The 23,440-nt window shown below is 40.0% G+C and overlaps 2 protein-coding genes across 2 annotated transcripts; both read right to left on the reverse strand.

Annotated features, from left to right (window-relative positions):
• Positions 1–7,751: 7,751 nt before the first annotated feature.
• Positions 7,752–8,957, reverse strand: LOC133653222 (ladderlectin-like). Its single transcript, XM_062052297.1, has 6 exons — positions 8,895–8,957; positions 8,776–8,797; positions 8,605–8,690; positions 8,385–8,513; positions 8,047–8,146; positions 7,752–7,967 (listed from the first exon to the last, which is right to left on the reverse strand). The coding sequence occupies exons 1-6, from the start codon at positions 8,955–8,957 to the stop codon at positions 7,891–7,893; spliced, it is 477 nt and encodes a 158-aa protein (XP_061908281.1). The 3' UTR covers positions 7,752–7,890.
• Positions 8,958–21,708: 12,751 nt separating this feature from the next.
• Positions 21,709–22,967, reverse strand: LOC133653221 (lithostathine-1-alpha-like). The gene is made up of 7 exons (XM_062052296.1): positions 22,932–22,967; positions 22,806–22,868; positions 22,710–22,731; positions 22,545–22,627; positions 22,310–22,438; positions 22,003–22,111; positions 21,709–21,926 (listed from the first exon to the last, which is right to left on the reverse strand). Exons 2-7 carry the CDS (start codon positions 22,866–22,868, stop codon positions 21,853–21,855), a joined length of 480 nt encoding a protein of 159 aa, XP_061908280.1. The 5' UTR covers positions 22,932–22,967; the 3' UTR covers positions 21,709–21,852.
• Positions 22,968–23,440: the final 473 nt, after the last annotated feature.

Consider the following 23,440-nt stretch of genomic DNA (forward strand, 5'->3'; position numbering starts at 1 on the left):
TTTTTTTCCGTCTTGGCATATTTTCAATTGTTGTTGAGATCTTTTCAAGTGTTTACAGACTTTTAATTATAAACAACTAGTAACAAATCTAGCATCTTCTTCTGGTGTTATTATTCAAAGCCCAAAAGCAGTGAAGTTGTCAGGTTGTGTAAATGGTAAATAAAAAGAGAATACAACAAATCCTTTTCAACTTATATTCAATTGAATAGACTGCAAAGACAAGATATTTCATGTTCACACTGAGAAACTTTTTTTTTTTTTTTGCAAATAATCATGAAGTTAGAATGTAATGGCAGCAACACATTGCAAAAAAGGCATGTTCACCACTGTGTTACATGGCCTTTCCTTTTAACAACACTCAGTAAAGGTTTGGGAAGTGAGGAGACACATTTTTGAAGTGGAATTCTTTCCCATTCTTGCTTGATGTACAGCTTAAGTTGTTCAACAGTCTCCCTTCCCATATTTTAGCCTTCATAATGTGCCACAAATGTTATTTTACTATGAAGCCACGCTGTTGTAACACCTGGCTTGGCATTGTCTTGCTGAAATAAGCAGGGGCGTCCATGATAACAACATATGTTGTATGTACCTTTCAGCATTAATGGTGCCTTCACAGATGTGTAAGTTACCCATGTCTTGGCCACTAATACAATGCTCAGTCATTCACAAACAAGGACGGGGCAAAGGTCAAATTGTTTAAGAACAACATTTCTCAACCAGCTATTGCAAGGAATTTAGGGATTTCACCATCTACGCTCCGTAATATCATCAAAAGGTTGAGAGAATCTGGAGAAATCACAGCACGTAAGCCATGATATTACACACCTTGGATCCCTCAGGCATCAAAAAGCCACATCAGTGTGTAAAGGATATCACCACATGGGCTCAGGAACACTTCAGAAAACCACTGTCAGTAACTACAGTTGGTCGCTACATCTGTAAGTGCAAGTTAAAACTCTACTATGCAAAGCCAAAGCCATTTATCAACAACACCCAGAACGCGTCGCTGGGCCCGAGCTCATCTAAGATGGACTGATACAAAGTGGAAAAGTGTTCTGTGGTCTGACGAGTCCACATTTCAAATTGTTTTTGGAAACTGTGGACCAAAGAGGAAAAGAACCATCCGGATTGTTCTAGGGTGAAAGTGTAGAAGGCAGCATGTGTGATGGTATGGGGGTGTATTAGTGTGTGATGGTATGGGGGTGTATTAGTGGTCAAGACATGTTCTAGGGTGAAAGTGTAAAAGGCAGCATGTGTGATGGTATGGGGGTGTATTAGTGGTCAAGACATGTTCTAGGGTGAAAGTGTAAAAGGCAGCATGTGTGATGGTATGGGGGTGTATTAGTGGTCAAGACATGTTCTAGGGTGAAAGTGTAAAAGGCAGCATGTGTGATGGTATGGGGGTGTATTAGTGGTCAAGACATGGGTAACTTACACATCTGTGAAGGCACCATTAATGCTGAAAGGTACATACAGCTTTTGGAGCAACATATGTTGCCATCCAAGCAACGTTATCATGGACGCCCCTGCTTATTTCAGCAAGACAATGCCAAGCCACATGGCTTCATAGTAAAAGAGTGCGGGTACTAGACCCTATCTAACAGGTGTGTGACTTTTAGTATGAAGTTGTTGTTCTGCTGGTGCAATGTCTGGAGAAGTGCGTGGTGTAGGTTCCTTTAGTAGATTCTCCAAATGCTCAGCCCTTCTGTTTAATTACTGTTCTTAGCCTGCAATGGTATTTACTCGTCCGTCTTTACAGGTTTATCTGGTTTGCTGTAATTACCTGACAGTCATTTTGTTTTTGTAGGAATATTTCATGTTCCCTTTGCTTGATTCCTTTTGTGCTTCATCTGGCAGAATATCAATTTAATTCCTAGTCATTAATCCTTAATGATTTTATTTACGTCCTTGTTCTATTCTTCTTGTGCCTAAGCCTTTGCTTGTCTAGATTACTTCTATTTGCTAGTTCCATTCTTCATGTTGGTGCTTTTTCATTCCTGGAACTTCTGTGCAAGTTGTAAGAAAACACAAAAAATGTAATATAAAGAATAATTTTCTTCTGATCTTGTCACGTGCGCAATAACGCCGACATGCAGTGACGTCATCGATCGGCGAGTGTGCAGTTGTTCCTAATGTTGTGACTGGGCTCATCTATAGTTTAGGAAGTCTCTGAAAATAGCCGTGATGACTTCAAGATATATATTTAAACACATTTTCAATTCTAAAAAATTACAAGATAATAACAAAAACAATACAATTCATTTTTTCCGATTACCATCCATCCATCCATCTTCTTCCGCTTATCCGAGGGTCGCGGGGGCAGCAGCCTAAGCAGGGAAGCCCAGACTTTCCGCTCCCCAGCCACTTCGTCCAGCTCCTCCCGGGGGATCCCGAGGCGTTCCCAGGCCAGCCGGGAGAGATAATAATAATAATAATAATACTTGAGATTTATATAGCGCTTTTCTAAGTACCCAAAGTCGCTTTACATGTTAAAAACCCGTCATTCATTCACACCTGGTGGTGGTAAGCTACTTTCGTAGCCACAGCTGCCCTGGGGTAGACTGACGGAAGCGTGGCTGCAATTTGCCCCTATGGCCCCTCCGACCACCACCTATCATTCATTCATCATTCATTCACCGGTGTGAGCGGCACCGGGGGCAAGGGTGAAGTGTCCTGCCCAAGGACACAACGGCAGCGATTTTTTTGTTTTTGGATGGTAAGAGGCGGGGAGTGAACCTGCAACCCTCAGGTTTCTGACCCGGGCGCTCTACCCACTACGCCATGCCGAGATAGTCTCCCCAACGTGTCCTGGGTCTTCCCCGTGGCCTCCTACCGGTCGGACGTGTCCTAAACACCTCCCTAGGGAGGCATTCGGGTGGCATCCTGACCAGATGCCCGAACCACCTCATCTGGCTCCTCTCCATGTGGAGGAGCAGCGGCTTTACTTTGAGCTCCTCCCGGATGGCAGAGCTTCTCACCCTATCTCTAAGGGAGAGACCTGCCACCCGGCGGAGGAAACTCATTTGGGCCTCTTGTACCCGTGATCTTGTCCTTTCGGTCATAACTCAAAGCTCATGACCATAGGTGAGGATGGGAACGTAAATCGACCGGCAAATTGAGAGCTTTGCCTTCCGCCTCAGCTCCTTCTTCACCACAACGGATCGATACAGCGTCCGCATTACTGAAGACGCCGCACCGATCCGCCTGTCGATCTCACCATCCACTCTTCCCTCACTCGTGAGCAAGACTCCGGGGTACTTGAACTCCTCCACTTGGGGAAGGGTCTCCTCCCCAACCCGGAGATGGCACTCCACCCTTTTCCGGGCGAGAACCATAGACTCGGACTTGGAGGTGCTGATTCTCATCCCAGTCATTTCACACTCGGCTGCGAACCGATCCAGTGAGAGCTGAAGATCCTGGCCAGATGAAGCCATCAGGACCACATCATCTGCAAAAAGCAGAGACCTAATCCTGCAGCCACCAAACCAGATACCCTCAACGCCTTGACTGTGCCTAGAAATTCTGTCCATAAAAGTTCAGAACAGAATGGGTGACAAAGGGCAGCCTTGGTGGAGTCTAACCCTCACTGGAAATGTGTCCGACTTACTGCCAGCAATGCGGACCAAGCTCTGACACTGATCATACAGGGAGCGGACCAAGTTCTGACACTGATCATACAGGGAGCGGACCAAGTTCTGACACTGATCATACAGGGAGCGGACCGCCACAATCAGACAGTCTGATACCCCATACTCTCTGAGCACTCCCCACAGGACTTCCCGAGGGACACGGTGGAATGCCTTCTCCAAGTCCACAAAGCACATGTAGACTGGTTGGGCAAACTCCCATGCACCATTTTCCGATTACAATTTTTTAAAATTGTACGTACTATAACAAATGCTCGTCAAAACAATCTCAGGAACAAAACATCAGAGGAGCTCTTGCGACTCGTAAATGGGACAACACAAACAACCTTGACAGACTTCCTAGGAAACTGGAGAGCTGTTTGTAATATTAGGACCATCAGTGCTAAATATCATTACTTATCTCTTTTCTCTGATACTGTTCCACTAGCATTCAAAACAGCAGTTATTCATCCTGTGCTCGAAAGACCTAAGCTCGATTCTGACCTCCCGCTAAACTACCGGGAGTGTCGCACCTCCCCTCTATCTCGAAAATACTCGAAAAAATTGTTGCGCAGCAGCTAAATAAACACTTAGCATCTAACAATCTCTGTGAACCTTTCAGTCCACTTAGACAGGCCTCGCAAAAGTGCCTAAAGATCTATTGCTAACTATGAATGTTGGTCCGTCCTCCGTGTTTTGTGCGACTTGATCGCAGCGCTGCTTTTAATACCGTCAAATTCCTATTAGAACGTATCAAAACATGTATCGGTATGTCAGACTTGGCCTTTTCTTGGTTTAACTCCTATCTTGTGGAAAGGATGCAGTGCGTCTCCATAATGTGACCTCGGAGTATGTTAAGGTAACGTGCGGAGTTCCACAACGTTCGGTTCTTGGTCAGCACTTAGACGCTTCCGCTAGGTGACATCATACGCATATGCGTAGTTAGCTTTCACTGTTGTGCTGATGCCAGCCAACTCTATCAATCAATCAATCAATGTTTATTTATAAAGCCCTAAATCACAAGTGTCTCAAAGGGCTGCACAAGCCACAACCACATCCGCGGTTCAGCGCCCACATAAGGGCAAGGAAAAACTCACAACCCAGTGGGACGTCGATGTGAATGACTATGAGAAACCTTGGAGAGGACCGCAAATGTGGGTAACCCCCCACCCCCCTCTAGGGGAGACCGGATGCAATGGACATCGAGTGGGTCTGACATAATATTGTGAAAGTCCAGTCCATAGTGGATCTAACAAAATAGTGTGAGAGTCCAGTCCATAGTGGATCTAACATAATAGTGTGAGAGTCCAGTCCATAGTGGATCTAACATAATAGTGTGAGAGTCCAGTCCATAGTGGATCTAACATAATAGTGAGAGTCCAGTCCATAGTGGATCTAACATAATAGTGTGAGAGTCCAGTCCATAGTGGATCTAACATAATAGTGAAAGTCCAGTCCATAGTGGATCTAACATAATAGTGAGAGTCCAGTCCATAGTGGTTCTAACATAATAGTGAGAGTCCAGTCCAAAGTGGATCTAACATAATAGTGAGAGTCCAGTCCATAGTGGATCTAACATAATAGTGTGAGAATCCAGTCCATAGTGGATCTAACATAATAGTGTGAGAGTCCAGTCCATAGTGGATCTAACATAATAGTGTGAGAGTCCAGTCCATAGTGGATCTAACATAATAGTGAGAGTCCAGTCCATAGTGGATCTAACATAATAGTGTGAGAGTCCAGTCCATAGTGGATCTAACAAAATAGTGTGAGAGTCCAGTCCATAGTGGATCTCACATAATAGTGAGAGTCCAGTCCATAGTGGATCTAACAAAATAGTGTGAGAGTCCAGTCCATAGTGGATCTAACATAATAGTGTGAGAGTCCAGTCCATAGTGGATCTAACATAAGAGTGAGAGTCCAGTCCATAGTGGATCTAACATAATAGTGAGAGTCCAGTCCATAGTGGATCTAACATAATAGTGAGAGTCCAGTCCATAGTGGATCTAACATAATAGTGAGAGAGTCCAGTCCATAGTGGATCTAACATAATAGTGAGAGTCCAGTCCATAGTGGATCTAACATAATAGTGTGAGAGTCCAGTCCATAGTGGATCTAACATAATAGTGTGAGAGTCCAGTCCATAGTGGATCTAACATAATAGTGAAAGTCCAGTCCATAGTGGATCTAACATAATAGTGTGAGAGTCCAGTCCATAGTGGATCTAACATAATAGTGAGAGTCCAGTCCATAGTGGATCTAACATAATAGTGTGAGAGTCCAGTCCATAGTGGATCTAACATAATAGTGAGAGTCCAGTCCATAGTGGATCTAACAAAATAGTGTGAGAGTCCAGTCCATAGTGGATCTAACATAATAGTGAGAGTCCAGTCCATAGTGGATCTAACATAATAGTGAGAGGCCAGTCCATAGTGGATCTAACATAATAGTGAGAGTCCAGTCCATAGTGGATCTAACATAATAGTGTGAGAGTCCAGTCCATAGTGGATCTAACATAATAGTGAGAGTCCAGTCCATAGTGGATCTAACATAATAGTGTGAGAGTCCAGTCCATAGTGGATCTAACAAAATAGTGTGAGAGTCCAGTCCATAGTGGATCTCACATAATAGTGAGAGTCCAGTCCATAGTGGATCTAACAAAATAGTGTGAGAGTCCAGTCCATAGTGGATCTAACATAATAGTGTGAGAGTCCAGTCCATAGTGGATCTAACATAAGAGTGAGAGTCCAGTCCATAGTGGATCTAACATAATAGTGAGAGTCCAGTCCATAGTGGATCTAACATAATAGTGAGAGTCCAGTCCATAGTGGATCTAACATAATAGTGAGAGAGTCCAGTCCATAGTGGATCTAACATAATAGTGAGAGTCCAGTCCATAGTGGATCTAACATAATAGTGTGAGAGTCCAGTCCATAGTGGATCTAACATAATAGTGTGAGAGTCCAGTCCATAGTGGATCTAACATAATAGTGAAAGTCCAGTCCATAGTGGATCTAACATAATAGTGTGAGAGTCCAGTCCATAGTGGATCTAACATAATAGTGAGAGTCCAGTCCATAGTGGATCTAACATAATAGTGTGAGAGTCCAGTCCATAGTGGATCTAACATAATAGTGAGAGTCCAGTCCATAGTGGATCTAACAAAATAGTGTGAGAGTCCAGTCCATAGTGGATCTAACATAATAGTGAGAGTCCAGTCCATAGTGGATCTAACATAATAGTGAGAGGCCAGTCCATAGTGGATCTAACATAATAGTGAGAGTCCAGTCCATAGTGGATCTAACATAATAGTGAGAGGCCAGTCCATAGTGGATCTAACATAATAGTGAGAGTCCAGTCCATAGTGGATCTAACATAATAGTGTGAGAGTCCAGTCCATAATGGATCTAACATAATAGTGAGAGTCCAGTCCATAGTGGATCTAACATAATAGTGAGAGTCCAGTCCATAGTGGATCTAACATAATAGTGTGAGAGTCCAGTCCATAGTGGATCTAACATAATAGTGTGAGAGTCCAGTCCATAATGGATCTAACATAATAGTGTGAGAGTCCAGTCCATAGTGGATCTAACATAATAGTGTGAGAGTCCAGTCCATAATGGATCTAACATAATAGTGTGAGAGTCCAGTCCATAGTGGATCTAACATAATAGTGTGAGAGTCCAGTCCATAATGGATCTAACATAATAGTGTGAGAGTCCAGTCCATAGTGGATCTAACATAATAGTGAGAGTCCAGTCCATAGTGGGGCCAGCAGGACTCTCAACTCTACATGCCCCTAAAGCTGACCAACACGCCGGATTGTAGTCAGCTGGAGGCGTGTCTTAATGATAATCAAACAATGGATGTCAGGCAGCTTTTTGCATTTGAACAAATTCGTAAATGTTGATGCTTGGCCCCGCTAGACAGAAAGACTTCCACAAAACAAAAACAACCGTCAAAATATAAAATAAAATAAAACATATGAATAATAGTCATTTGTGGAGAAGGTTTGTGCAATCAATCAATGGGCAAATTCAAAATGAAGTGTGTAGAAAACAGGACACAAAGACATATTTTGATATAGAGAGGTTCCTTTATTTATTAGAGGGATCAGTGTGTTGGATTCACATCCAACAACTGAACAGTGGAGGAGGAGAAAAGTCAACAGTCAACCCGGAGATACAAAGACACCACTAAAGTATAATATCTTCTCAGTACACTCGTTGTGAGGAGTGAAAGACATGGTTGTTGGAAGGTGGGATTAGTGACGGGGGCAGACCGCATCTCTGAGGCAGACGTATGGCTCGGGGTCGTCGCATGATTCACCTTCCCATGTTCCTACAGAAGAAAATGTTGGGTTTACTTTTAGGAATAACATGACCTTCAATCTCAAGTCAATTGGGTTCCCTGGTCGTACCTGAAGTCTGAATCACCACACACTCATCATTTCCAGGCTCTCCTTGGGCAAAGTTCTCAAACTTAAATTCGCTGCCATCAGTCCAGAAAAACTGATCGTCCTGGAAGTCAAGGTCACATTTGAATGAGTCACTGCTAAATGCAATTTCACCGACTGCTCTTTTGTCACAACATTTGACATCTTCTTGGGGGTTTGAAATAGTACTCATGAAACACCTAACTAGCATGTATCCTTCCTTTAAAAGTCTAGATTGAGTCTGGAGGACACAGTCGTTTGACATGCGTAAATAGATCAATGTACCGACCACTAGACAACTTTAATACTGGCAAATGTTTCACCTCAACGGCATCGTGGAGTCCAATCCAGGCTTCACTTGCGCCTGAAACAAGGATCAGTTTCTGAACGAGGGAATTCTCCAGCGCACTGAGGATTGAGACCAGATTGCCGCCAAGAATGTTGCAGACGCTCTAATGGTAGAAACAGAGCGGGAAATATTGATCAATTGTTACATGAACAAACAGATTCTAGTAGTTAGGACTGTGTGCCATTCTTCCATACCTCTGCATCTATGAAGGTCCTGCTTTCAGCTTTGAAGATGTAACAGCGAGCATCCAACTGAGTCCATCCCTCAGGACAGCAAATGTCTGCAACGTAAATGTTATTTTAGGTGTGGAAAAACACAACACATGTTTTGAAAAGGAAAAGTGACATCAAGCCACAGCTACCAACTTGGGTTCTTAGGTACAGACCACTGTGGGGAAGAGGAAGAAAGCAGATGGTTAACAAATATCAGTGGAGCAAAATGCAAAGGAGAATAGTAGAAGTCAGTCGGTGAGATGTGGACTTACAGCTCCAGGCATCAGTGCACTGAGCCCACAAAGGAGGACGAAGACGCGGAGAGTAAATGCCATCTGTGCAAAGATAGACAAAAATATCAGAGAGTTGGAAAAGTAGGATGCAAAGTTGCGTTGTCTCACCTTTGCTGCGGTGATGCTTGATGCTGAAGACAGTCTGAGCCATCCTTATATACGCCAGCTTGACGCAGCCCTGGAATGTTTTCTATGTTAATTATGTGACACATGTCTGCTGACAAGGAAATACTGAATTTAAAAAGCCACAAGAGTCACTGCCGATAATTGGTTTAATTAGCTGGCCGACGCAGGCTTACTGTCACACCCAAATAGTCTTGCAAAGCGTCCTTTGAAAAATGCAATCATACGGTCTTTCAAAAACCAAAGGCACACTTTGCCTGGTTTCACATTGACAACTTAGCAGTTTTGTAAAAACCTTGTTAGAGTTTATTGACCATCGCTGGTCGCAGTCTCAGACATTCAATGACCCGACTTTGGTTGTTTGTTCTACATTCTTCTTGTGATCTGCAAGTTCATCTTTTCTAATAAAAATATGTTACATGTTAAAAATGGTGGTGTTTACTGCACTGCAAAAAGTCCGTTTTCAAAAACAAGAAAAAAAATACAAAAATGAGGGGTATTGTATTTAACCAAGCAAAACTATCTGTCATCAAAACAAGAACATTTGGCTGGTCAAGACTTTTCAAAACAAGTAAAATTAGCTAACCTTAATTAACCCAAAAATACCTTAGAATAAGTATTTTCTCACTAATAACAACTGTACTACTAGATGAGTACTTATGTTCTATTGTTTCATTGGAAATAAAACAGCAAAGTCCATTTGGCTGTCATCTGTTTTAATTATGAGACACAATTGTGTCAAAGTCTCTTTTTTGTGTTCATGCTTGAAATAAGAAATGATGACTTTTAATACTTGTGAGTGTTGATGACACAACACTTGATATTCTAGTTTCAAGCATGTTTGACTCAATATAGCTCATCAAATAATAATAATATCTTACTGACATCATTTAGGAGCAAAACACTTCAAACAAGTAAAACACTCTAACATAAAAATCTGCTTAGTGAGAAGAATGATCTTATCAGACAGAAAATAAGCAAATATCAGCCTTATTTGAGATATTTCATCTTACTTAGATTTCACTTTTTGCAGTGTGGTCTGGAAAACAAGTCGGGAGACATACGGACATGTGAATCTCGCAACAACTTTGATTCGATTCCCATTCCTGGGGTGACGATTTGATTCAGGATGTATTTTCGATTCAAACCGATTCTCTCAGTATATTATTTGGTATAAAATGTATAATTGAAAATTTCAAAACCGGTTACAAATGCTACTCTTGGCTGACGACCTATGACATAAAAATATATTTTTTAAACTGACTCTTTTAAAAAAAAATGAAGAAAATAGATTACAAAAATGAAAAGGTACATAAATATATTAAAAATTCTTAAAAAATATATAAGGTCCTTGTGTATTCACAATTTTATGATGCCCTCATTCTCATTCCGGTGGTATTTCTAATTTTAATATCCATTACTACTTTTTATTCTTACTTATTATATGTGTATTTTTCTCTCTCTGCCCTGCTGTTACAGAAGGTGATTTAAAATGGTGATGGCTGTCAAAGCGTGGGGATATGGTGCCCCCTTATGGAATGTTTACACTAAAAACATGTGCACACTAAAACACAACAACAAAGGTGATATAATTATGTTTCATATATTTGTGTGTGTATATATAAATAAGTTTTTCTCTCATTTACGCATATATCATAATCATACATACAAGCTCAATTATATACATTAAATGACTGAATCAGGTTTGACAGGTGAAGGCTCCGCCTCCTGTTCTACTTCTCCACAAAATACAAGGTAGTGCCAGCTTTGGGTGTGTAGCGTTCGACATAAGTGCCTGGCCACTTGGTCGTGTGCAGGTGAAGAAGAGACTAGTAATAAAATGCACTGTATCATCAATGTCAGAATGATTGATGCACCAATTAAAACTAATTACCTACAGGGATAATGACGGTTGATTAGATGTTATGTAAAGAGCGCAATAATTATTGGGCAAGCTTGGCTCAGACGGTGGAGCGACCGAACACAAAGTCCCGGTTGGATTCCAGTTATCGCCATCCTCGTCACCGCCGCCGTGTCCTGAGGCGAGACACCTGGCTCCCATGTAGAGCGCTTTGAGTCGCTATAAAATATCATTCACTGACTGACCACAATAGTTGTTGTGGAACTACACTAAAATGCTTTGAGCAGGCGTATGGAAGTGTTGGTTCTTTACGTCAATTTAACGTGAGCAATCAACACAACGTTCAGGCGACCGACACGGTGACTTAAAGCCAACTTTTACTGAAACCCGAGCATCTCGATTTAGGAACTTCATTCCTTCCACGGCAGAGTCACTCCAATGTCTTAGTTTATTATTTTTTTACTTTCTTTATTATTCTTCGGTCAATGGTCAACAAAATAAACAAACCGTTGTACATTCGTAGATTGAAAATGTAAATGTTGCAGACCGAAAGGGTTTAGGCTGAAGTTGAAGACTTATTGCGCCTAACCCTATAAACCAGGGGTCAGCAACCTTTTTGAAAGCAAGAGCTACTTCTTGGGTAGTGATTAATGCGAAGGGCTACCAGTTTGATACACACTTCAATAAATTGCCAGAAATAGCCAATTTGCTCAATTTACCTTTAACTCTATGTTATTATTAATAATTAATGATATTTACACTTAATTTAACGGTTTAAAAGAGGAGAAAACACGAAATAAATGACAATTAAATTTTGAAACATAGTTTATCTTCAATTTCGACTCTTTAATATTCAAAATTCAACCGAAAAAAAGAAGAGAAAAACTAGCTCATTTGAATCTTTTTGAAAAAATTAAAAAAATAATTCATGGAACATTATTAGTAATTTTTCCTGATTAAGATTAATTATAGAATTTTGATGACATGTTTTAAATAGGTTAAAATCCAATCTACACTTTGTTAGAATATATAACAAATTGGACCAAGCTATATTTCTAACAAAGACAAATCATTATTTCTTCTAGATTTTCCAGAACAAAAATTTTAAAAGAAATTCAAAAGACTTTGAAATAAGATTTAAATTTGATTCTACAGAATTTCTAGATTTGCCAGAATATTTTTTTTTAAATTTAAATCATAAAAAAAATACATTTACTTGAACATTGATTTAAATTGTCAGGAAATAAGAGGAAGGAATGTAAAAGGTAAAAAGGTATATGTGTTTAAAAATCCTAAAATCATTTTTAAGGTTGTATTTTTTCTCTAAAATTGTCTTTCAGAAAGTTATAAGAAGCAAAGTAAAAAAAAAGAAGAATTTATTTAAACAAGTGAAGACCAAGTCTTTAAAATATTTTCTTGGATTTTCAAATTCTATTTGAGTTTTGTCTCTCTTAGAATTAAAAATGTCGGGCAAAGCGAGACCAGCTTGCTAGTAAATAAATACAATTTAAAAAATAGATGCAGCTCACTGGCAAGTGCTGCTATTTCAGCTATTTTTAGAACAGGCCAGCGGGCTACTCATCTGGTCCTTACGGGCTACCTGGTGCCCGCGGGCACCGCGTTGGTGACCCCTGATAGAAACAATGTCAAGTACAAGATGAACTTCAGAAAATGATGAAATGTCCTTTGTACAACATATTATAAATACACATTATACCCAACATAAACGCAGTTCAATGATATACACAGTGAAGGCATGTGAAATATCCTTGTACACGTGGTAAACCTTTGGCAAGGCAACTTTATTTGTAGAGCACTTTTCATACACAAGGCAGACTCAAAGTGCTTCACAGACAACAAAGTGAAATGAAAGAAAATAAAAGCAAAATTAAAATGCAGACAATTAAAAATAAAAACAGTGCGGACGTTAAAAGATTAAAAGATTTAGCTGAAAGCTAAGGTGAACATAAAAGTTTTCAGTCTAGTTTTAAAAGTAGTCAGAGTTGGGGAAAGTCAGGAAGTTTATTCCAGCTATTTGTTGCATAGTGACTGAATGATGCTCTCCCTTCATTGGACTTTACTCTTGGAACCGCTAACTGATTGCTCTCAGAAGATCAATGTTTATTTATATAGCCCTGAATCACAAGTGTCTCAAAGTGGCATGACAATGAAGTCTAATCTGTTCTATTATATTATTTCCTGAACCGATTCAGACATAAAGTCATCACATGATAATTGGATAGTTAAACTGGTCTAGTGACATACCAGCGGGTTACAAGTTCGAGTGTGCGTCATTACTTATGACAGTGGAGTTACACCCAAATGTCGCTGCAATTGAATTTCCAAGGTGTGGGATTTAATTGATACAATTACAAAGCAGCAGGGCCGGATTATTACAGAAGAACAAAGCAAAGGAAGAACGCCGCTAATTAATTTTTTTATTACAAAAGCAAAAAGATCAAAAGTGGAATAAAACAGCAAACCGGTGAAATGAAAGCGTGAAAAAGAATGCAATGTTGACACTGACTTTCTTTAAAACTGTCATTGCTCAAAAAATAAAAACTAATTGAAATAAATGTTGGTATGAATAATTGACCTGTTCAAGGATCCAGTTGCTTTACATCAGGGGTTGCACTACAGAGGGGCCCGGGGCCCCCTCAAATGTTCACGTTAAATTTGTAATCTTACTTCCTATTCAATAATGATATCTAACCTACTTACAGTTCAACAGGATGAACTTTGTCCGATGATTTGAAAGCATGTGCTAGTCATAAAGATGATTATTAAGGCTTGGATCAGGCGGATTACAAAAAGATAAATACTGCAAAAGAAGGGACTCAAAAATGGAGGAAAAGTGCTCAAAGAAATACATTCTGCAAAGACAAGATATTTCATGTTCACACTGGAAAACGTTGTTATCATCAGGTACGTTGTGTCCTTGAGCAAGACACTTCACCCTTGCTCCTGATGGGTGCTGGTTAGCGCCTTGCATGGCAGCTCCCGCCATCAGTGTGTGAATGTGTGTGTGAATGTGTGTGTGAATGTGTGTGTGAATGTGTGTGTGAATGTGTGTGTGAATGTGTGAATGTAGAAATAGTGTCAAAGTGCTTTGAGTACCTTGAAGGTAGAAAAGCACTATACAAGTAGAACTAGGGATGTCCGATAATGGCTTTTTGCCGGTATCCGATATTCCGATATTGTCCAACTCTTTAATTACCGATACCGATATCAACCGATACCGATATCAACCGATATATACAGTTGTGGAATTAACACATTATTATGCCTAATTTGGACAACCAGGTATGGTGAAGATAAGGTACTTTTTAAAAAAAATAATAAAATAAGATAACTAAATTAAAAACATTTTCTTGAATAAAAAAGAAAGTAAAACAATATAAAAACAGTTACATAGAAACTAGTAATTAATGAAAATGAGTACAATTAAGTGTTAAAGGTTAGTACTATTAGTGGAGCAGCACAATCATGTGTGCTTACGGACTGTATCCCTTGCAGACTGTATTGATATATATTGATATATAATGTAGGAACCAGAATATTGATAACAGAAAGAAATGGGGGAGGGAGGTTTTTTGGGTTGGTGCACTAATTGTAAGTGTATCTTGTGTTTTTTATGTGGATTTAATTAAAAAAAAACAAAAAAACGATACAGATAATAAAAAAACCGATACCGATAATTTCCGATATTACATTTTGACGCATTTATCTTACATCCCTAAGTATAACCCATTTACTATTTACATTTTTGCAAATATAAGCTCATTTGGAATTTGATGCCTGCAACACATTTTTAAAAAAGCTGGCACAAGCGGCAAAAAAGAGTGAGAAAGTTGAGGAATGCTCATCAAAGACTAATTGGGAACGGGTGGGTGCCATAATTGGGTATAAAAGCAGCTTCCATGAAATGCTCAGTCGTTCACAAACAAGGACGGGGCGAGGGTCACCACTTTGTCAACAAATGCCTGAGCAAATTGTTGAAGAACAACATTTCTCAACAAGGAATTTAGGGATTTCACCATCTACGCTCCGTGATATCATCAAAAGGTTCAGAGAATGTGGAGAAATCACTGCACGTAAGCCATGATATTACACACCTTGGATCCCACTGATGGTACTGCATCAAAAAGCCACATCAGTGTGTAAAGGATATCACCACATGGGCTCAGGAACACTTCAGAAACCCACTGTCAGTAACTACAGTTGCTCGCTACATCTGTAAGTGCAAGTTAAAACTCTCCTATGCAAAGCCAAAGCCATTTATCAACAACACCCAGAAACGAAAGTGTTCTGTGGTCTGACGAGTCCACATTTCAAATTGTTTTTGGAAACTGTGGACCAAAGAGGAAAAGAAGCATGGGGACTGTTCTAGGGTGAAAGTGTAAAAGGCAGCATGTGTGATGGTATGGGGGTGTATTAGTGGCCAAGACATGGGTAACTTACACATCTGTGAAGGCACCATTAATGCTGAAAGGTACATACAACATATGTTGTTATCATGGACGCCCCTGCTTATTTCAGCAAGACAATGCCAAGCCAGGTGTTACAACAACATGGCTTCATAGTAAAAGAGTGCGGGTACTAGACTGGCCTGCCTGTAGTCCAGACATTGCAAATGTGTGGCAGCTAAAATATGAGAAGGGAGACTGTTGAACAACTTAAGCTGTACATCAAGCAAGAATGGGAAAGAATTCCACTTCAAAAATGTGTCTCCTCACTTCCCAAACCTTTACTGAGTGTTGTTAAAAGGAAAGGCCATGTAACACACTGGTAAAAATGCCTTTTTTGACATGTGTTGCTGCCATTACATTCTAACTTCATGATTATTTGCAAAAAAGAAGAAAGTTTCTCAGTGTGAACATGAAATATCTTGTCTTTGAAGTCTATTAAATTGAATATAAGTTGAAAAGTGGTCCGGATCATGTTTTTGTTATGTTCTGTTAGTTTTAGTGTTAGTTCCTGTTTTTGTGCACCCTTGTTTGTTTTATTTACCAGGTCGACTTATGATTTTCACCTGCCTCTGGTGTTCGGGATGCGCACCTGTTTCCCATCTAGAGACATTATTTAAGTTATTTCAGTTGTCATGGCGTCATTGTTTGTCTCATGCCTGGACTACATAAGTTGTGTTTATTTCATGCCACAGTTCCATAAGTTCTCTATGTCCATAGTCTATGCCAGGAGTCACCAACGCGGTGCCCGAAGGCACCAGGTAGCCCATAAGGACCAGATGAGTAGCCCGCCGGCCTGTTCTAAAAATAGCTCAAATAGCAGCACTTACCAGTGAGCTGCCACTATTTTTAAAATGTTCTTTATTTAGTAGTGTGACAGTCCTAACTGTGGTGCAGGTTCTCAGGACCACCCAGGGAAGACATTGTCGTGAGACGCTTTAGAGCAGGCCCGGCCCTAACCAATCTGGCGCCCTAGGCAAGATTTTAGGTGGCGCCCCCCCACATCGGCAGTGAAGTGCACAAGAAACCGAATAGCTTTGTCTTTGACCTTTTTTTTACTTAAAGAAAGCAAATTAACAATCAGAATAGTTAACCAGATACAAAAAAATATGGATAAATAAATGAATACAAAAAATAAAAAATGAATATATGAAATACAATATTTTTTACATACATAAACACAAAATAAAACGTGTCAACAAGTTGCATAAAATAAATTAAAAATACAATATAAATAAGGCACTGCACAAAACAAGATATCAAACCAGTATGACTTTAACAACTATATTACAAAAAAAGGGGATCCTACAGAGTTCTCTATTTGTGCTTTTTAATATTGCATTAACTAGAATGACTTACAAATTACTGTACACCAGGAAGTACTGTAATTACCTAGCGTTACATTATTATTTTCCATAACAATTTAGCCCCCTCCGCAATATTAACCCGACGTTAAAACAGAACTAGCTATTTATTGATTAGCAATTGCCAAATCATGTAACATTAGCTTAATGCTAAAAAGCCAGGTTACTATCACATTCTGTAACAGACAAATAATTTCATGTAGGCTAACGTTACCTCCCTGCTACCTCTGTCTTTTTCTCGTTTCTCCTCTTCTTTTCTCTTTTTTCTTCCCTGGGCACCTGACAGTTTTGGCCGTTTTGACATCTTGTGTTGATTTTTTGATGTGGTGACGTCCAAAAAGAGTCATGATACGGGAAGGGAGGGGGCGCACCGTGCGGGGGGAGGGGGGGTGTAATGTTGTAACAAATAATATTTCTATTAAATAGGCTTTACTTTGCATTTTAATTAACGTAGGATTATTTTATGTATTTAGAAATAATAGTACCAACTTTTTTTTTTTTCCTCCAACATTTGTGGCACTGGCGTGGCGCCCCCTGATGGACGGCGCCCTTAGCATTTGCCTATACGGCCTATGCCACGGGCCGGCCCTGCTTTAGACTTCTTTATTATTTCAATCACAGAGTCTTTTGCGTGCTTTTCAGCAGCTGCCTTTTTTCTCACGTGAGCACATGAATGGTTTCCTCCCGTCCGCCGTCTGCTTTTCAGCAGCACGTCGCCGTCGTTTGCGTGGCAGCAGAGGAAGGTTTCCTCCCGTCCGCCGTCTTTCTCCGTCTCCTCCCTTGATGTTCACGTCTCTCGCCCTTTTATACGGTCCGAGGGGGTGATTGCACTGTCCACAGCTGCGCGCTCCACGCACCTTATGCTGATTGCGGCGTCGCTCCCAGCGCGCCCCGCCTTGCCGCTCGCTCGTCCACGCCTCCTCGCCGCCATCTTGGAGCGGGCGCCGTCGGTCCGCCGGCCCCGCCTCCCCACGACTAGGAAGCTGGTCTCGCTTTGTTCGACATTTTTAATTCTAAGAGAGACAAAACTCAAATAGAATTTGAAAATCCAAGAAAATATTTTAAATATTTTAACTTTCAGAAAGACAATTTTACAGAAAAAATACAACCTTAAAAATGATTTTAGGATTTTTAAACACATATACCTTTTTACCTTTTAAATTCCTTCCTCTTCTTTCCTGACAATTTAAATCAATGTTCAAGTCAATTATTTTTTTTTATTGTAAAGAATAATAAATACATTTTAATTTAATTCTTCATTTTAGCTTCTGTTTTTTCGACGAAGAATATTTGTGAAATATTTCTTCAAAGTTATTATGATTAAAATTCAACAAAAAAATTCTGGCAAATCTAGAAAATCTGTAGAATCAAATTTAAATCTTATTTCAAAGTCTTTTGAATTTCTTTTAAAATTTTTGTTCTGGAAAATCTAGAAGAAATAATGATTTGTCTTTGTTAGAAATATAGCTTGGTCCAATTTGTTATATATTCTAACAAAGTGCAGATTGGATTTTAACCTATTTAAAACATGTCATCAAAATTCTAAAATTAATCTTAATCAGGAAAATTACTAATGATGTTCCATAAATTTTTATTTTATTTTACATGAGTTATTATTTGTACAAACATGGTGCAAAGTAATTCATGATTTGTTACAAAATGTTAGTGGCTAGCTAGTTAAAATGGGATATTGTGATTTCTCAAGACTGTCTTAGAAGTCATCATTTGAAAATGTTCAATTTGAAAAATGTGCACTTAGAGAAAATATAAAAAATAAAGTGTTGCATATTGATATTTATCTATTTCTATATATATTTAATGTAAGCAATCATTAAGATGATCAGTGTTTCCACAAAGATAAATATCATTAATTATTAATAATAACATAGAGTTAAAGGTAAATTGAGCAAATTGGCTACTTCTGCCAATTTATTGAAGTGTGTATCAAACTGGTAGCCCTTCGCATTAATCACTACCCAAGAAGTAGCTCTTGCTTTCAAAAAGGTTGCTGACCCCTGCTCTATGCTAAGTATTTACTTTAACTCCAAGTGCGATCAGCGTGTTGTGCTTTAGCCTTGTTTTCCGTTTTTGTGCCTTTTTGAGAATTAAATCATGTTTTTACCTGCATGCCTTGTCCGGAACAGTCCGTTTGCATCCTGGGAGAACAAACCTCGCAGCACGCTGCGTAAACCCACTTGTGACAGAAAAGGATTTGTTGTAATCTCTTTCTGTTTACCATTTACACAACGTGACAACTTCACTTGTTTTGGCTTTTGTATTTTGGGGGGGAAATATTGCATCTTTTGTGTTTGCCATATAAATCCATCCAGCCATGTTCTACCTATCCCAGCTGCCAGCGGCGGAAGGAAGACTACACCCTGGACAAGTCGCCATGAGGCATAAAACATAAAAAATGATAAAAGATGGTGTGGACGGACTAATGAAGCGGTGTCTGATATCATTATCAGATACTCTTTATGGGACGGCGGTCCGATCAAATAAGCTCAGCTTCTTCCTACTCCCTTTGAGCATTGAACTATTGGAGCGCCAATGTGATTGTTACTCGTTTTTGATACGATTCAAGTCAAATTGATCGACTGGCCGATTAGATTAGTGATCAGCACATTCCCTGCTCCCTCTCATGCAGGAGTAACCCCAGACATCCTTGACACTATGGCCGCTCGGGGGAGTAAACGTAGCAACAGGCTCCTCTCAGTACACTTCAGAACGGAAGGTTTTGAGGGATCGTACCTGCCAATAAACCCGTTTGGAAAAGTTGTGCAGTCGTACTACTGTAACTGTAAGCATGCAAACGTTATTATGCTAACTTTTTCTGCAAATTGTACACTTTTTTTTTTCTCTAATTCCACATTAGAGTCATAGACAGTCATTTTACCATGAATTGATTAACGTGGACCCCGACTTAAACAAGTGTAAAAACTTATTGGGGTGTTACCATTTAGTGGTCAATTGTAGGGCATATGTACTGTACTGTGCAATCTACTTATACAAGTTTCAATCAATCAATCAATCAGACCTTGGTATGTGACACATGCTAGCGTTAGCATGCTAGGATGCTAAAATTTGCATGCTAACTTTTTCGGCAAATTTGACCCTGTTTTTCTCTAATTCTGCCGCCAAACCCCTTAGAGTCATATCACTTGGTAGGTGCACATGCTACCTGTTAGCATGTGGATGTTAGCACGCTGGCTTTCTTGAGGTAATTTTGCAACCGTTTACCCCAGATTAATATTACGTGGTATGTGACACATGCTAACTGCTAGAATGCTAACGTTAACATACTAGTACATTTGATGTGTTCCATGCTAAAATTTTAGGCTACTTCTTTGGCTAATTTTGTACGGGTACACCTACAACTCACAGATTCGTCTTATAAAAGTAAGCCGGCTTCCACCGTCCCCCGGCCAGAGTTTCAGGGCACAGACAGCAGGCCCATCAAAATTTCCGTCTGAATTTTCTAGTTTGTTTTGAAATCTCTCCATGGACTGGCTGCACCTAATGTATCTGACCTACTTATTTTGCATAGCCCGGTCAGAGCTCTAAGGTCACCTGACCAATGCTTTTGTAGAATGTCCAAGGTGGAGACTGAAGACTTGAGAAGATAGGGCTTTTGCGGAAGCAGGCTCTAAACTCTGGAACGCTCTCCCTCTGAATCCCAGAGTGACAACATCTCTCGATACTTTTAAATCTTCTTTAAAAACAAACTTATTTGCGCTGACGTTTAACAAAAGTTGGGCTGGCCATATGTATGGACATTTTTAGGGTTTTCTTTTGATCTATGTTTAACTGCGTTATATATATGTCTCGTTCTGGACTTGTTGTGATTTAGATTATTATTTTTAATCTTTGACCTTTCTGTTTTAATCTTTACAGAACTTTGGAGCAGTAGTCTGTTTTAAAAATTGTGCAATATAAATAAATCTACCTTGACTTTGACCTAAGATATCTTTTGTTCCTTTGGCCATAAGACCTTACAACAGACCTGTGATGTGTATTTCTGTTCTTGTTATCCTCGTCCGGACAGAAGGGCGACACGGCAGTGCAACTGGATCAAAAGAGATGTCGGAGACGCTTTACTGAACCAAAAGTTGCTTTATTACAAGTTCCTGGAGGAGGTCAGGTCAAGAGAATGAGGCACTGCTAACTTGGAGAAGCCAAACCATCAGTTTTATATTCCTCCTTATTGTCTCTGTGTGTGTGTGCTAAGTCAGGAGAGCACATCCTGACCATGAAAGGAGATGTTTGTGTGTAAGTGTCTGGAAAACATCATAACTTAAATGTTGGCGTTGAGCTAGACAGGTAGTCTCTTCTCAGAATAGGGCTATCACTTTTGCATTCCGAAGTCCCAATTAGGGCCTTTTTCCTACGAGAAGTGATCCAGCACACCTGCGAATATCAAACTAAGGGGCCTTATCTTATTATGTGCTCAAACTGAAATACCACTGTTTACTTAAACTTGGTGGTTTGCTTTCTCCAAGATGAAAATGAACATTCACCATATGCAAAACATAATATGAGTTCATTAATTCACTTCACCTCTCTGAGCTATGTGCCCTTTGTTGGTGTCTTTGAGAATTGTGTATTTATTCTTGTTGGTATGAATGGATGTTTTTCTGCTACTGGACACCTGAATTTCCCCTGTGGAGGGTCAATAAAGTATCTATCTATCTAAAAAAGTAAGAACGGCACAAATGGGTAAGAGCAGTAGATAAACATCATGGATGACTGCATGAGTCTACAACACAAAATACATTTTTCAACGCAGTCGTGAATGCCAACAGACCCATTTAATAATAGAGCATGGTTAACGTCAGGTTATTCCTTTTACAACGTAGACACCTTATGCTTGCACCATTCCTAAAACGGCTTCATTGGTGTATGTAGAAAATCAGACCCAAAGACATATTTTGATATAGACAGGTTCCTTTATTTAGTAGAGAGATGATCTATCCGTTTGTTTAACGAACGTTCAACAACTGAACAGTGTAGAATAAGAAAATACCCAGAAATACAAGGACACCACTAAAGTTTACCACTGTCTCATTACAGTCATTGTGATGAGTAAAAGACAGTTATAGAAGATATGATGATAAAAGTTATGATTAGCGATGACAGAACGCCTCTCTGATGCAAACGTATGGCTCGTCATCAGTGCATGGCTCTCCTTTCCATAGCCCTGCAAGAAAAATAGACATTATTTTTAGGACAATCAATACATTCAAACGCAAGTAAATTGTATTGACTGGTCATACCATCATTTCCAGTGGTTTCAATCACCACACATTCATCACTGCCAGATCCCCCAGAGGCAAAGTTGGCGAAGACAAAGGGGGTGCCATCAGTCCAAAGGTAGTTTTGAGACTGGAAGACAAAGTCACATGTGAATGAATCACTCCTGCATGCAATTTCATCGAATGCTTGTTTGTCACAACGTTTGACATGGTGGTACAGAATAGTCTGGAAATGCAGACTCCCTCATTTACGTTCTAGTCTAGAGGGCACATTCATTGCCAATGAATCCTTCTACTGAGCACCAACCACCCTGGTGGGGTCCCTCACCTTAACGGCATCATGGAGTCCAATCCAGGCTTCATCCCCACCACCTTTCACAACCAGTTGATAAACGACCGCATTTTCTACAGGGGTGCGGATTGAGGCCAGATTCCCACCAATCAGGTTACAGATCCTCTAATGGTAGAAAGAGTGAAACACATGGGTCATTTCCAACATTTGTTAAATGATCAACATGGATCACTGATTCCAACAGCAGCCATTGGGTTTGGTATCATCCTACCTCTGCATCTGCAAAAGTCCTTTTCTCTTCTTTGTAGATGTAACAGTGTTCATCCTTCTGAGTCCAGCCATCAGGACAGCAAACTACCGCGACATTATTTTAGGGAGGGAAAACAACAGAACTTAAGTAACTGTTCATTAAAAAGTGTAATCAGGTCATATTTACCTTCCTTTTTGGACACAGGCAGCTTGGTAGGAGGAAAAAAAAGGCAACAATATTGAATATGTTTTTTTCAAGCCATCAGGGGAAATTTGGACTTACAGCTGCGGTCAACGCTCCACTGATCCCGCAAAGGAGGAACAACACACGGAGAGAAAATGCCATCTGTGCAACGGTAGACAAGCGCTGTGATTGAGAAAAGGAAGATGTGAGGTTGCGTGGCGTTACCTTTGTGGTGGTGATGCCTGATGCCGAGGACCTCGAAGAGCCATCCTTATATACGCTGGCTTGACGCAGCCCTGGAATGTTCTGAATGTCAATTATGTGACACACGTCTGCAACGGGAATTTACTGAAAGAAAAAAAGGCACAAGTTGACACAACTAATTACGCTAATGAGTTCCAGTCCTTCCAGAAAGTTGTGGCAAACGTTTTGGAGGCTTCTTTTTTTTTTGAATCAAGGCGTGATTGAATCCGTCGTTAGCGACGTTTGAAGTCTTCTTTGTGACATTGACCTCCAGAATCACAGGATTTCAAAAATGACTCCGCTCAGACTTCAAAATAGACACGAGATAGCAGAAAAAGCGCAAACATTATTTGTTAATCCTGGATAAATGCAAGTAAAAGGGGACCTATGATGATTTGAAAACACCTCCTTGTTGTTTAGCCAATATGGACTGGATATGTGTTGGTGTCAATGTTGCTCCACTTTTATAACTCGTATTTGAAGTTTGTCTT

The sequence above is a fragment of the Entelurus aequoreus genome, linkage group LG07, assembly GCF_033978785.1.
Source record: "Entelurus aequoreus isolate RoL-2023_Sb linkage group LG07, RoL_Eaeq_v1.1, whole genome shotgun sequence".
NCBI lineage: Eukaryota > Metazoa > Chordata > Actinopteri > Syngnathiformes > Syngnathidae > Entelurus > Entelurus aequoreus.